Genomic DNA, 14,424 nt, shown 5'->3' with positions numbered 1-14,424 from the left:
GAATCTCTTCTGACATCCATTTTGTTTTTTTCTTCCCTCCCTGTCTGTTTAGTGCCCTTTTGCTTTCTTCATGGATGATGATCTTGATGTCATCCCACAATTCCTCTGATTTTTGGCATTGGTGTTCAATGCATCAAATCTATTCTTTAGATAGTCTCTAAATTCAGGTGGGATAACCATGGTCATATTTTGGCTCTTGTGGACCTGTTTTAATTGTCTTCAGCTTCAACTTGAACTTGCGTATGAGCAATTGATGGTCTGTTCCACAGTCAGCTCCTGACCTTGTTTTGGCTGAAGATATTGAGCTTCACTATCACCTCTTTCCACAGATGTAGTCAGTCTGATTCCTGTGTACTCCACCTGGTTAATTCCATGTGCATAGCCACTGTTTATGTTGTCCAAAAAAGGTATCTGCAATGAATAAGTCATTGGTCTTGCAAAATTCTATCATACCATCTCCATTGTCATTTCTATCACTAAAGTCATATTTTCCAACTACCAGTGATTCCTCTTGGTTTCCAACTTTTGCATTCTAATCACTGGTAATAATCAACACATCTTGATTGCTTGTTTGTTCAATTTTAGACTACAGAAGTTGGTAAAAATCTTAAATGTCCTTGTCTTTGGCTCTAGTGGTTGGTGCATAAATTTGAATAATAGTAGTATTAACTGATCTTCCTCGTAGGGATATGGATACTATTGTCCTATCACTGATAGCATTGCACTTCAGAATAGATCTTTTTTTTTTTTTGACGATGAATGCCACACCATTCTTCTTCAATTTGTCATTCCCAGCATAGTAGGTCATATAGTTGTCTGATTCAAAATGGCCAAAACTCATCCATTTCAGCTCACTACTGCCTAGGATATTGGTCTTTATGCATTCCATTTCATTTTTGACAACTTCCAATTTTCCTAAAGTCATACTTCATACATTCTGCGTTCCAATTATTAATGTATGTTTGCAGCCATTTCTTCCCATGATGAGTCATTCCACATCAGGAAATGGAGGTCCTGAAAGCTTTACTCCATCCACATCATTAAGGTCAACTGTACTTTGAGGAGGCAGCTCTTCTTTAGTGATATTTTGAGTGCCTTCCAACCTGAGAGGCTCATCGTCCACCACTCTATCTGATGTTTCAGGGTTATTAATAAAGTTTTCCAGTAATATATCAGAGTGTTTCACTGCTATTCATAAGGGCTTCACTGGCCAATTCTTTGAGAAGTGGATGGCCCCTTCCTTCTTACCAGTCTGTCTTACTCTGGAAACTCCACTGAAACCTGTCCACTATGGATGACTCTGATGGTGTTTGAAATACCAATGGCATAGTCTCAGCCTCATAGCAACACACAAGCTACCACAGTATGACACACTGACAGATGAGTGGTGGGAAGTTTACCTTTGTCGTCTTAAAATGAAAAGTCTGTTATATCTTGAAATTGTTTTAACTTCTTCCTCATAGGGGAGTTCTATAATCACTTTTATTCCTCCTTTCTTTTTTGAGCTGTTGTTGTTTACAGCCTCATTCCTTCTTCCCTGTTTTCAGCTTTATTTTGCTTTTGTGAAGTCTTTATTTGGTTTGCATCTGGGTGATGTTGTTGTGTGTCTTTATCTCAGGTCATTGTCTAGTGGTGTTGGTTCTCTATCCAAAGGACTCAGTTTCGTATTTCTTGTAAGGCTTGTCTGGCTTTTACAAATTGCCTTGGTTATCTGGAAATGTATTAGTTTTGCCATTGTTTTTGAAAAACAGTTTTGGTGGATATATGAATCTTGGCTGACCATTCTTTTCTTTCAGGATTATATACATATGTCATCCATTGCCTTCTTGCCTGTATGGTTTCTGGTGGGAAATCAGAATTTAGTGTTATTGGTGTCCTTTGTAAGTGATATTTTGTTTCTCTTGAGCTGTTTTCAGAATTTTTTCTTTCTCTTTGGTTTTAGAAAGTTTTATTATATCTTGGTTTTTTTGTTTTGTTTTGAGGGAGAGCTCTGGTTGCATAGTGGGTAACAGAGTTGGCTGGTAACCAAAAGTCCAGCAGTTAGAATCCAGTAGGTGCTCCTCAGGAGAAAGGTGAGGCAGTCTGCTTTTATAAAGATTTATAGCCTTGGAGACCCTATAAGGCAGTTCTGCATTGTACTATAATGTTGTTATGAGTCAGGGTTGACTTGATGGCAGTGGATTTTAACTCTATAGCATTCACCAAGCTTCTTTCATGGCAACCTTCTCATCTTTCATGATATTTGGGAAGTTTTTAGCCAGTATATCTTTGGAGTCTTTCTGTATTTTTCCCCTCTTCTGGAATTCCTAGTACACATAAATTTTTCCTGTTGATGGTGCTCCACATAACTCTTTAGACTTTCTTCATTCTTTCTTCTGATTATTTCTCAAACAAGTTAGTATCAAGGGATTTATCCTCTATTTTGCTGATTCTTTCCTCCATTGATTCAATTATACTTCTGTGTCCTTACAATGAGCTATCTATTTCTGATACTTTGTTGTTAATCTTCTAGATTTCTAATTGCTTATGTATGGTTAGTAATAGTCTGTTTTATCATTTTGTTCTTATATTGTTTTCCTGAATTCTTGTAGGGGTTTGTCTGTGTTTTCCCTGTGGTTTCCTTGATCTCTTTGAGGTTTTTATATAGAGGCCCTTTGAACTCCTTATCAGGTAATTATCTTACATTTATTCCTTGGAAAGTTTTCTGCCCCTTTATTTGGGTCATCTATGTGAGCCATCTATCCTGTTTCTTCATATTATTTGTTATAGTTTGTCTCTGAGGCACTAAGGAGTTATGCTATTTATGTTTGGAATGTATGTTAGTTTGTTGCCTCCTGATTTTTTCTTCTGTTTTTATATATCAGAGTGGACAAATTGGGTGTGCTTTGCTGCTTGCTCATGTGGCAGCATGGAAGTGCTCACTGCCAGTCTCCAGTTGGGACAGGCAGGGAACAGTCACCTTGCTATTCACTGGGCTTGGAAGATGGCTGAGGGCATGTAGCAGTAGTCAGAATTAAGTTGATGAAAGTAAGTTTTAGTACATAGGTCATCAGTTCAGTGGTAGGGGAGTGCTTACAACCACTTGCCATGTGTGAAAGCTGCAGGTGGGTTGGCAGGTGGGGGTGTGGTGGGTCATTGGGAGTGCAGGGGCACTCTGCCCACCCAGCAAGTATGTGTGATGGGCAACGAGGAACACAAGGATACCCTCTGCCTGGTCAGTGGGTGGGCACAGCTAGAACAGGTAGAGCTAGGACAGGCAGCAGGACAGGTAGCTGGTATTGTGGGGGTGTTCTGTTTCTGCTAGATGGATGAGCAGGACTTGTTAGTAGGGCAGGAAGCCAAGAGTTCAATTCCACCCCCTCCACCCATTTGGCAGGTAAGCAGGCCAGTGGCTGGGAGCCCCAGTTAGAGGGTCCACAGGGTAAGGGGCAGGGTAGGCAGGCAGGGGCGCAATCCCTCACTTTCTACCTGCTCAGCAGATTTGTGTGGCTAAGAGAAGATGGGTGGCTGGTAGTGTGGTCTCATGCTTTCTGCCTGATTGGTGAATGAGGGCTGGAGTGGGCAGCTGAGGGCACTTGTTTTCTGTTGCTTGCTTCATGGGCAGGAGGTATGCCATATGGGGTTTAGGGGGGCTCTGATGATTGAGGTGGCAGGAATGGGGGGACATTGTACGGCTAATCACCTGGAGGGTAGGGGGAAGGGATGTTTGCCCTTCTGGTCACTGGATAAGGGTGTCTGAGCACTTCTTACTGGCTACAGCCAGTAATTGGGACTTGACCCTGTACAAGTGTGATGAATAGGTTGCTGTGAGTCTGGTCAGATGGGGTGCCTGATGTTGGCACACTATGAATCTATTACTCTGCACACCACCTGCCCTAATGGTCAGCAACTGCCGCTCATGAGTTGATCTGTCTCTGGATCCTGGATTCCTTGCTGATCTGTCTTTCTAGTTGCTGTTATTAACCTTTCCTGTTAGATTATGTTACTGTGGAACTTATATCAGAATTATTTAAAAAATAATTGAATGTAAGTTTCAGTAAACTCCTACTCAAATTAAGCAAAATTTTTTACTGTTAGCCCTTCCTTTTTTTTTTTTCATTTTAATTTTTTATTGTGTTTTGGATGAAAGTTTACAGAGCAATTTCATTTTCCATACAGCAGTTCATACACATTTTGTTTCATGACATTGACTGCAATTCCCCACAATGTAACTGCTCTGTTCCCACTTCCTCCCTGTAGTTACCTCTTGCCTGTGTCATTCTTTCCTATGCATTCCTGCTCCCTGAGCTATCTCCCTATGCAAACACTTCTGTTCTCCCATGACTGATGACTCTAAGGAGTGTATCTACCTGATGTAAATGTTCACTCCATATGCCTGTCTTTCCAGATTTGAAGGGTAACTAGAGGCCACAGTCTTGGCCGGGTCTCACCAGGCTCTATCACACCAGTTAAACCTGGCCTTTTTTGTGATTTTGAGTTTTGCTCCATACTGTTCTCCCACTCTATCCAGGATCTCCTGCACTGATCTTTTCCCAAGTCATTGACAGTGGTAGCTGGGCACCTTCTAGTTCTTCTGGTCTCATGGTCATATAGGCTGGGGATTACATGGTCTACTAGTCTCTTAGACTAATTGTTTCCATGCATCTTTGGTTTTCTTCATTCTTCTTTGCTCTGGACAAGGAGAGACCTGTTGTTGCATCTAGATGATCACTTGCAAGTTTTTAAGACCTCAGTTGCTACTCACTAAAGTAGGATGCAGAACAATGTCTTTTTTTGTGTAGTGTCATGACAATTGAGCTTGATGTCCCCTGCAACAACGGTCCTGAGCCCACAGGTCCAAAAACTTGTTCCCTTAGGGTAGTTGGCTGTGGCCAAGAAGTTATCATAAGTTTGCCCCTTGTTAGCTCTAATATATATTTGGATATTCCTACAGCACATACAAATATGTATTTAGAAATATCATCTGCCAACCTTATATATGGTCATGGGCATTTTCCATTTAGGAGCTCTGGTGGCATAGTGCTTATGGCATTTGACTGCTAACCAGAAGGCTCGTGGTTTAAACCCATCAGCCACTCCTTGGAAGGAAGTTTGGGCAATCTACTTCTGTAGAGATACCACCTTGGGAACCCAAGGAAGGGTCACTATGAGTCGAAATCAACTTGACCGCAGTTTTTTTTTTAAATTTTTTTTTTAAAGATATTCCCTTTTCCCTAGACATACCTGATCATTCAACCTGTCTACCCATCTATCTACCCATGGATTAATGTTTGTTATCACTGATAAGCCAGTATTGTATATGCAAGAGGGTTTATCTTTGCTGTCTGTACCTCTTATGTACCTGTGTCTTCCTCTTCCTCACTGCCACCATGTTGATCACTCACTTTTAGTACATTGCCATTCCCTTCACCTAACTCAATACTTGTCTCTACCTATCTAGCAGTGTTCCCTTCCTTCCCCTCCCATCCCTGGTATCCAACGAAGAAAGTTTCCTTCCATATATAAACCTTTCCTTGACTTTTTACAATAGTGAACTAATACAATATTTGTCCTTCTGTGACTGATCAAGTTCATCCATGTTATGTGGTGTTCTGCAGATTCTACATTATTCCTTAGCGTTGCATAGTATTCCACTGTGTGTATGTACCATAGTTTGGTTATTCATTCTTCTGGTGATTGGCACTTACACTGTCTCCATCTCTTTGCTATTGTGAACAGCGCTGCAGTGAACATGGATGTGCATATTCATGTCCTGACTCTCACTTCTTTAAGATATATATACCCAGTAATGAGATTGCTGGATCAAATGGTATTTCTATTTCCAACTTCTTAAGAAATTGCCATACTGATTTCCTCAATGGTTGTATTATTTTACAGTCCCACCAGCAGTGCCTAAGAGCCCCAATCTCTCCACATCCTTGTCAGCATTTGTTATTTTCTGTGTTGTTGTACTTTGCTGTTAGTACTGGGGTGAGATGGTATCTCATTGTTGTTTTGATTTGGATCTCTCTAGTAGCTAATGATTGCAAACATTTCTTCATGTATTTGTTGGCCACCTGAATGTCTTCTTTTGTGAAGTGTCTATTCATGTCTTCTGTCCATTTTTTAATTGGTTTGTCTTTTTGATGTTGAGGTGCTGGAATATTCTATAAATTTTAGAGATAAGTCCATTGTCAGATATGTCGTTGCCAAATATTTTTTCCCAATCTGGAGGTTCTCCTTTTATTCTTTTGGAGAAGTCTTTTGATGCACATAAAAATGTGACCTCCATTGGGTTTCCGAGGCAGTAAATCTTTACGGAACTAGATTGCCCAGTCTTGCTTCCATGTAGTGGCTGGTGGGTTTGAACCACCAATCGTCTCGTTAACAGTCAGATGCCTTAGGCATTATGCTACCTTAGTGATTGGTTTTTCCATATCCTTAAAGAATGTTGATGAGATCTGGATTGGGATTGCACTGAATGTATAGATTGCTTTGGGTAGTACTGACATCTGCACAACGTTCAATCTAATTAAGCAATTTTATACTGCTACCTCTTTTCTTTCATTCTTCTACAGATTTACACCTCCTTTTTAAAGTGGTTTTTTCTTATTGTAAAGGTAGAAAAGGAAGACAATACTGGAAAGGAGAAAAACAATAAACATTATCCAAAATGCTGCCATACAAAGTTAATATATCCACACCACACAATTTCACATAAAATAGCATAGTATTACTTCTTGATGGAAGGCAGAGTGATTTCACAGAAAGAGGCTGGCCTTGAATGCTTTGGTATAAATCCCATCCCAGCTCAGCCATTTACCATTTGTATGCCCTTGAGCAATGTATTTATCTTGAGACTCATCCACTCCACCCTTCCTTCTACTGAAAAAAGGGCTAATAATTCCTATCTCTTGGGTTTTTGGGGGAGGGTTGAATAGGCACTCAATAAATATTTTTTTCCCTCCGCTTAATCTTCACTTTAACCCTGATATTAGAGGATATTTTAGTTATCTATGGCTGCCATAACAAAGCACTACAAACTGGGTAGCTTAAAATAACAGAAATTTATTCTCTGTCAGTTCTGGAGGCTAGAAGTCCAAAAAGTAGGTGTGGAATTTTCTCTTAGCTTCCAGTGGTTTCACACAACCCTTAGCATTCTTGTAGAGGCATCATTCTAAACTCTTGTTTTGTTGTCACATGTTCTTCCCTGTTTCTTTTCCTCTTCTTGTAAGGCTACCAATCATAAAGATAGTAGGGTCCATCGTAATGACCTCATCTTAACTAATTACATCTGAAGGGGCTCTAGTTCCAATTATGGTCACATTCTGAAGTTCTAGGGGTTAGAACTTCAACATATCTTTTTTGTGGACACAATTCAACCCTATGCTTTCCTAGGTATGGTCCATTACTAAATAATTTTTTCCATCTTAAAGTTCCTGAATGCAAGTATATGGAGCACAGACACTGCATCTTTTATTTTGAAGACCAGTACCTAACTGTAAGTGTTTAATATATGTGGCTAAGCAAATGAGGACTTAGGAAGAGTTTTTTCATGGACTTATGTTTGAAGCGGTTAACTCTAAGTTTATCTAAATAAACTGTATCTCATTCTATTTGCTACTTTCATTATTAAATTTGCCTTCAGTTTCTTCTATTTTCAATTTAAAATGCAGCTAAGTTATTTTGGGCAAGTCACTCAATCATATTAGCACTTAATTTCCTCACTTGTAAAAAGAGAATAGTTTCCCTACTTACTCTACTGGCTTGTTGTGAGGACCAAATGATGCATGTCAAAGTGCTTCATAAACTGCAAAGTGCTATACAAATGTTATTATTATAGAATATATGAAGCCAGTTGAATGCCTTTTTAAATTTATTAACTATTACCTTGTGGACATTTCCAATAATACTTTTTCACCCCACTACCCTATTCACCTGTCTGTACCATTCAGCTTTCTTCTTATTTTTAGCTAAGCCTTTGGTTTATTGTTACTGTGGCTTATAATCACTGATCTCCACATGAGACCATCAGATGAACCCTAGAGTAAACCAAACTAATATATATTGAGGACTGTGTTTACCATCAGATACATACAAGGAGAAGGCAGATAAAGCAAGATATATTGAGAAATATATGGGGACTGTGTGTGAAAGAAAAGTACGGAGTAGAGCCTAAGAATAAAGGATATGAATCCTATTCTACTTCAGCTCTGTGACCTGAAGCAATTTAGTAAAGCTTTCTGTACCCGAGTTTCCTCATCTGAAAAGCAAAGTATTTACTTCATAGGATTGTTGTTGTTGTTGTTATGTGCCATCGAGTTGGACCTGACTCATAACGACCCCTCCTTGGGTTTCCAAGGTGGTATCACTATGGAAGTAGATTGCCCAACCTTCCTTCTGAGGAGTGGCTGGTGGGTTTGAACCGCCAGCCTTCTGGTTAGCAGTCAAGTGCCTTAGGCACTATGCTACCAGAGCTCCTGGGTTTAAATATTGGTTGTCAACATTTAAAAACTCAGGGATTTCACACAAAAATCCAGCTTTTGGGTTTATCTTGGGAAAACAACAAGAACAACGTTGAATTTCTCAAAACATGGAACCCATATTCCTGAGGACAACAATCTGCTAGCGCTGATTGGGCAGCTGCTTTTAGTTCTGGCATGCCTACTCTTTAACTCACTGCCTTGGAGTCGATTTCGACTCATAGCGACCCCTCCTTGGGTTTCCGAGGAAGTATCACTGGGGAAGTAGATTGCCCAACCTTCCTTCCAAGGAGAGGCTGGTGGGTGTGAACCGCCGGCCTTCTGTTAAGCAGTCAAGTTTCCATATTCTCCATCATTCCCATTGTCTCACACCAGGCCAGTTTCACTCGTTTGCTTATTTGGCCCCTAGATAGTCTGCAACCCTATCTAGCTTTTACTGATCTTCCATCAACGCTTACTTTACTTTGTCCCAAGTCCCTCATCAGTTTTTCAAAGCAATACCTAAGTAATCTGAACAAATATGAGTACATTTACATGTGCTTTATGGAGATAGCATCTCAACAGAAAGGGATGACTTTGCAGGTGAAGTTATAGTCATCCGTGGATCATAATCAGGATGGCAACTGTCCATTCTATTTTCCTTATCCTGACGTAGCCACTCCTTAGGCACGGTCCTCTGATAGACCCAAAGAATTGGCTCTCTGGTAGAACAATGAACACTGGCCTATGCGTGAAAACTAATCAAATAATAGTTTTATAGATCACCCTCGTTCCACAGGACCCAAAGCCATTAAGGGCTATTCTGACTCCGTTTCCTCAGAGCGTTCAGGATACCCGACCAGACAGCACTTCCCCTCACCAGCTTTCGGTCTTTTTGCACTGGGCAGCCGCGTCGAAGGAGCGCGCGCATACCGAATGAGCTCATTTCTTAGGGGCGTTGCCAGAAGGCCCAGTTAGGCAGTGCGCACCAGGCTCGGTCTGTCTCACGCTATCAATGGACTCCACACTTCAGAGAGCACGGCTGCCCCGAGGCTCTGCTGTTCTGGAAGCTTTGTCCCCACTTTAGTATTAGAATTCATACCCCGCAGGATAGGCGCCTTAGGCTAGTCTGGCCTTTCCGAGGAAGATGCAGGTACTCGGGACGCGCAATCCCAGGATGATGTGTGACTCCGGCGCGAAAAATTAGCCGCACCCGAGAGTCTCTAATGAGTGAAAAGAGCCCCAGAGCCTCCGCTCGCTTAAGGGTTAACAAGAGCCCGGCCCCGTTGACCACAAATTTCAGACCAGCTGCGTAGAGCGGATGCGCGGGGGACCCACGCACCCTATCTGCGACTATCATATATGTTGGAAGTAGCCGCAGGCCACTCAGCAAGACCGCTCGCCACGACCACAGTCACCTTCTAGCTCCTGGGACCGCCGCCGGAAGCTGAAGACCAATCACACTGCAGCTAGGTCTTACGATAGGACGGCAGTGAGTGTCCATTGGCTACCGCAATGGGTTTAGGGCTCCCTCCCTTTCTCTTTTGCCCCCATTCCAGCGCTAAAGCGTCAAGCCAATAAGAAGGCTCTTTACAGCCATCCTCCCTTAGTTTTCTTCTCCCCACTTAGGCGAGGGAAAAGAAGTTTTGATTGGTTAGACTGTCCTCGGAAGCCCCCTTCCATCCTCCAATCACTCAGTGAGGTATACGCCCAGCTGAGTTTTTCAGCCAATTACAAAGCGGCCCCGACGTCCCGCAGTGCTGTTTCACCAGGAACTACGGGTTTCACCGTTCTTAACTCTTAATGATTTTTTGTGAGAGCTGGCGGCTCTGATTGGCTACTGTTGCCATTGTCGAATTTCTCCTTTAGCCAGCCACAGAATAAGGCGAATCCACCTTTTTCCCATTCGGCTATCTTCGGCATTTTCCGCTTCTTGGGCGTGGATTTCCAGCGACACTCTCCAATTGGTTCGCGGGCTGATCGGCTTTTTCCGGTAGGAGCCTTAAAACAAACGACGTCCGCGATTGGATCCTCTCGGGCTTCGGCTCCTCAGCAGAAGAGGGCGGGCGCGGGGCTCGGCCGGCGATTCCCAGACGTCTGTTACGCGGGCGGCGGGGCTCTGGGCGGTGTAAGGCTGGGTGGGGGAGGAAGGAGGCGGAGGACGAGTAGGAGGGGGGAGGGGGAGTGGGGACAAGCTAAGCGGCTGCGCAGACGATTCTCCTCACACAGAGCAGCTCCCGACCCGGGCGAATGCGGGCTTGTGCTGCCGCCGCCGCCGCCCGGGCCGAGTGACAAAGGAAGGAAGGAAGGAAGGAAGCGAGGAGGAGCCGGCCCCGCAGTCGCTGACAGTGCTCTGGACTGGGGGCACAGCGCGGACACTTCCTAAGCGGGCACCGAGCAGAGGCGAGGGTCAGGAGGGCGGCCGCGCTGGTGCCGGGGACGGGGGAGGGGGCCCCAAGGGACGGAAGCGGTTGCCGGGTTCCCATGTCCCCAGCGTATGGGGAGCAGTCGAGGAGCCGCTGCCTGGGGTCTGAAGGGAGCTGCCTCCGCCGCCGCCGCCGCCATGGCCGCTGGATCCAGCTGCCGCCTGCAGCTGCTCCTGGCGCAATGAGGAGAGGAGCCGTCGCCACCGCCCGCGTCTGACTGACTCGCGACTCTGCCGCCCTGTAGTTATCCGGGCCGCCGTCGTCAGCCCGCCGGATCCTGCTGCCGCCGCCTGAGCCGCAGCGTTTCCAGTCGCATCTCCGAGCCACCCCTCCCTCTCCCTCCCTTTTTCCCATCCCCCTTCTCTTCAAGCGTGAGACTCGTGATCCTTCCGCCGCTTCCCTTCTTCATTGACTCGGAAAAAAAATCCCCGAGGAAAATATAATATTCAGAGTACTTATTTTCAATCAAGTATTTGCCCCGTTTCACGTGATATATATTTTTTAGGATCCTTCTTTTTTCCTCCCCTCCTCCTCCCTGAAAGGGAGGGGAAAGAATTGTGTTTTTTCCCCCACCCCAAATCATCTCTGTTAAATATCCACACCGATCTGTCTTGAAGAAGAAATACATCGATCGTTTTTTTATAGCTATACAAAAGGAGTGAAAAGCCAAGAGGACGAAGTCTTTTTCTTTTTCTTGTGGAGAACTTAATGCTGCGTTTATCGTTAACCTAACACCCCAACATAAAACAAAAGGAAGACGAGGAGGAAAGAAGGAAGGAAAAGGTGATTCGGGAAGAGAGTGATCATGTCAGGGCGGCCCAGAACCACCTCCTTTGCGGAGAGCTGCAAGCCAGTGCAGCAGCCTTCAGCCTTTGGCAGTATGAAAGTTAGCAGTGAGTATTGATTTTATTTTACACCCCTTCTCCACCTCAACCTTAAAATAAGAAACCTTGAAATGCCAGGATTTGAAAATACTAGACATTATGAACAACCTAGGTAATGGAAAAGGGCAAAACCTGTCTTCAGTCAAGGATGAGGCAGCTCCCTCTTTTCTCTTCCCAAATCCCTCCTCCGGTCTCATTAACCTTGAATTGACAGAATATGAATTTTTTTGAGGGATCATTTGATTTGAAACATTTCTTACACTTTTATTGGTGCAAGTAGTCAGCTCCATCAACTGCTCGAGTGTTTCCACGTTAAAATAGTAATGGAAGTATTTATTTGTTTATCCTTTTGGGTAAAAATGAAGGACAAGACTTGATTCATAAACTATTGTGTATGTTTGCAGTGTGTTTTGATATATTTCAGTTAGCACCGCTCTCGGGTTATCATGGTTTTGAATATTTAATGGAGACCCTGATTGTCACAACCTCCCAACCTTTCTTGCCTGTTTGACTATACAAAGTATTTGTTCACTGGGTGAACTTGCTCAGTGAACAGCAGTCACGTTTGGAGGCGAGCATCTGTTCTTCCTGTGGAGGGGCCCTCAGGGTGCGCACAGATAACCGGCAGCGGGAGCATCTCTACATGCATTGTCTTAAATTGGACAAGTGGTTGAATACGTTATCCTTTATGTTTCCGTTTTGACACATTCCCAGTTTACCATTGTAATTTATATTTAATCAAATGGCAGCTTGCAAGTACGTTTAAGTTTTTTGATTGAGGTTTGTATTTTCATATTGCCGAATACTAAGATACATGTTCATTGTTACTGACTCATGGTCATCTAAAGTTAATTTTCCAAAATTGAGGATTACTTGTCAAATGTTCTAGAGGACTATTTAAAAATACTGTTTGAGTGGTTTCCTGTCATATTTAGATAATATAGATTAGCTGTAAGAATATTAATTAATTTAGTCCTTTCTGTCATAGCTTTTGCAGAATGCTGTGGTCCTGAATGTAATAGGGATATTTGGATTGTGTTCAGAGTTGTTACCAGACTGTATATACTCTTGTACTTCATTTGTGTTGAAAAGTTTATGTTCTTGAGATTGGTATACTAAGTATCCACTGTTCCAATATATCTATTTGTGGAGATGTTCATTGCATCTTTGCTACTTGTTTAATGACAATTTGTTTAAACATACTTCCAGAATTTGACAAAAATAGATATATTGGTTTCCTTATTCCTAGACACGATGGCAAATAACAACAACAACAAATTCCTAGACAAAAGGGGCATAGGCAAACTATTTTGTTGCTTAGAAGAACTGAGATAACTGAAAAACTGAGATATTAAAAGTATATTCTGTTATGTGAAATTGACTGTATCCTAAAGCAATGTAAAATGATCCCTTTAATTGAATTCAAGATTTCAAGTCATGTTGGCTTTTGAAACTTGCCTGAAGCAGGGTAGGCTAAGATAGTAGCTGAAAGGGAGGTTATTTTTGAAAGTTAATTTTTTTTTTCTCCCAGTGACTCGCTAATAGAGAATGATGTGATTTAGTAGAGAAGAGGGAAGCTGATAATGCATCTTTCAGGGAGGGGTAAAGCTTTTTAAGCACTTCATAGGGTCATTTGAAGGGAATATTTAAATTTTCTTAATAATTTTCAGCTATGATGAAGCAGATCTTATAATAGCTGCTTAAGAGCCTCTTATGGTACAGGAGTGTTTGTTTTACATCTTGGTAATAGTTTAAAAACCACTTTAGATCAATTTTAGGTAATTAATTCATTAGATCTATTTCAGAGAGCAAAATAGAATAGCTTAGAATGCTAAAGTTTTGGGCTTTTCATTTGCTTTCAAGATTTTCTTTGAAAATGATTTAATTCTTGATAATATGTTGACTGAAGATGAGTAGCTCTTAAAAGTGTATAGATTAAAATGTTTGGCTTTCTGTTACCATATAGATCAACTAAACATTTTAAAATTTGGAGTTTAATGCTAATTTTGTGTTTTTGATAACCTTGACTTTAAGAACATTTTAGTAGAAAGAGGAGTTAATATTTGAGTGCTAGTGTTTAAGGAATTCTGTTCAAAAGAAATTATGGTTCTTAGCCTTTAGAGCTTATGGGACAAAATATGAAAACAAAAGCATGCTGACTGCAAGATGATAACATACAAATCAGATCCTTTGTTCTGAGGGGCAGAGAGTTAAGGGGAGAGGCTGACTGGTTGGAGAGGGAAAACATCCTATAGGAGGTGCATTTTAAGACAGATATTAAAGGAGGCGGTAACCTGAATTGATAGAGAAACTTGAGGGATAGTAGGTGAAAGGATTGGACAGAGGCACAGAAGCAGTGATTTTTTTTTTTTTTTTAAAATGGGAGACAGCAAGCAAATTGGCAAATATGAATTAAAGGGGGCTGGATAGGAAAATAAAAAGAGTTGGGATTTGAGAAACAAGGGAAGGCTGGTTGATGGAAAAGGAAAAGGGGACCTGTAAGAGTTTGAGATTCTAAAGATGATGACGAAGCCCTGTATGTTGCTATACAAGATGAATCTGGCAGTTGAATTGATGGATTAGAGAGCCATTGTTGTTGTTGTTGTTATTTGCCGTCGAGTCGGCCCCGACTCATAGCGACCCCTCCTTGGGTTTCCGAGGCAGTATCACTAC

General features: G+C 42.2%; 1 protein-coding gene across 1 annotated transcript in view; it reads left to right on the top strand.

The window, feature by feature from the left end:
- Positions 1–11,672: 11,672 nt before the first annotated feature.
- Positions 11,673–14,424, top strand: part of GSK3B (glycogen synthase kinase 3 beta) — a 334,697-nt gene continuing 331,945 nt past the window's right edge. The window contains exon 1 of the mRNA XM_042781401.1: positions 11,673–11,760. Within this exon, the coding sequence (XP_042637335.1) occupies positions 11,673–11,760 (88 nt within the window). The remainder of the gene's footprint in view (positions 11,761–14,424) is intronic.

Source organism: Orycteropus afer, unplaced genomic scaffold, assembly GCF_000298275.1.
Source record: "Orycteropus afer afer isolate SDZICR_OR568_19922 unplaced genomic scaffold, OryAfe1.0 scaffold00114, whole genome shotgun sequence".
Lineage (NCBI taxonomy): Eukaryota > Metazoa > Chordata > Mammalia > Tubulidentata > Orycteropodidae > Orycteropus > Orycteropus afer.
This window is presented reverse-complemented; position numbering and strand designations above follow the sequence as displayed.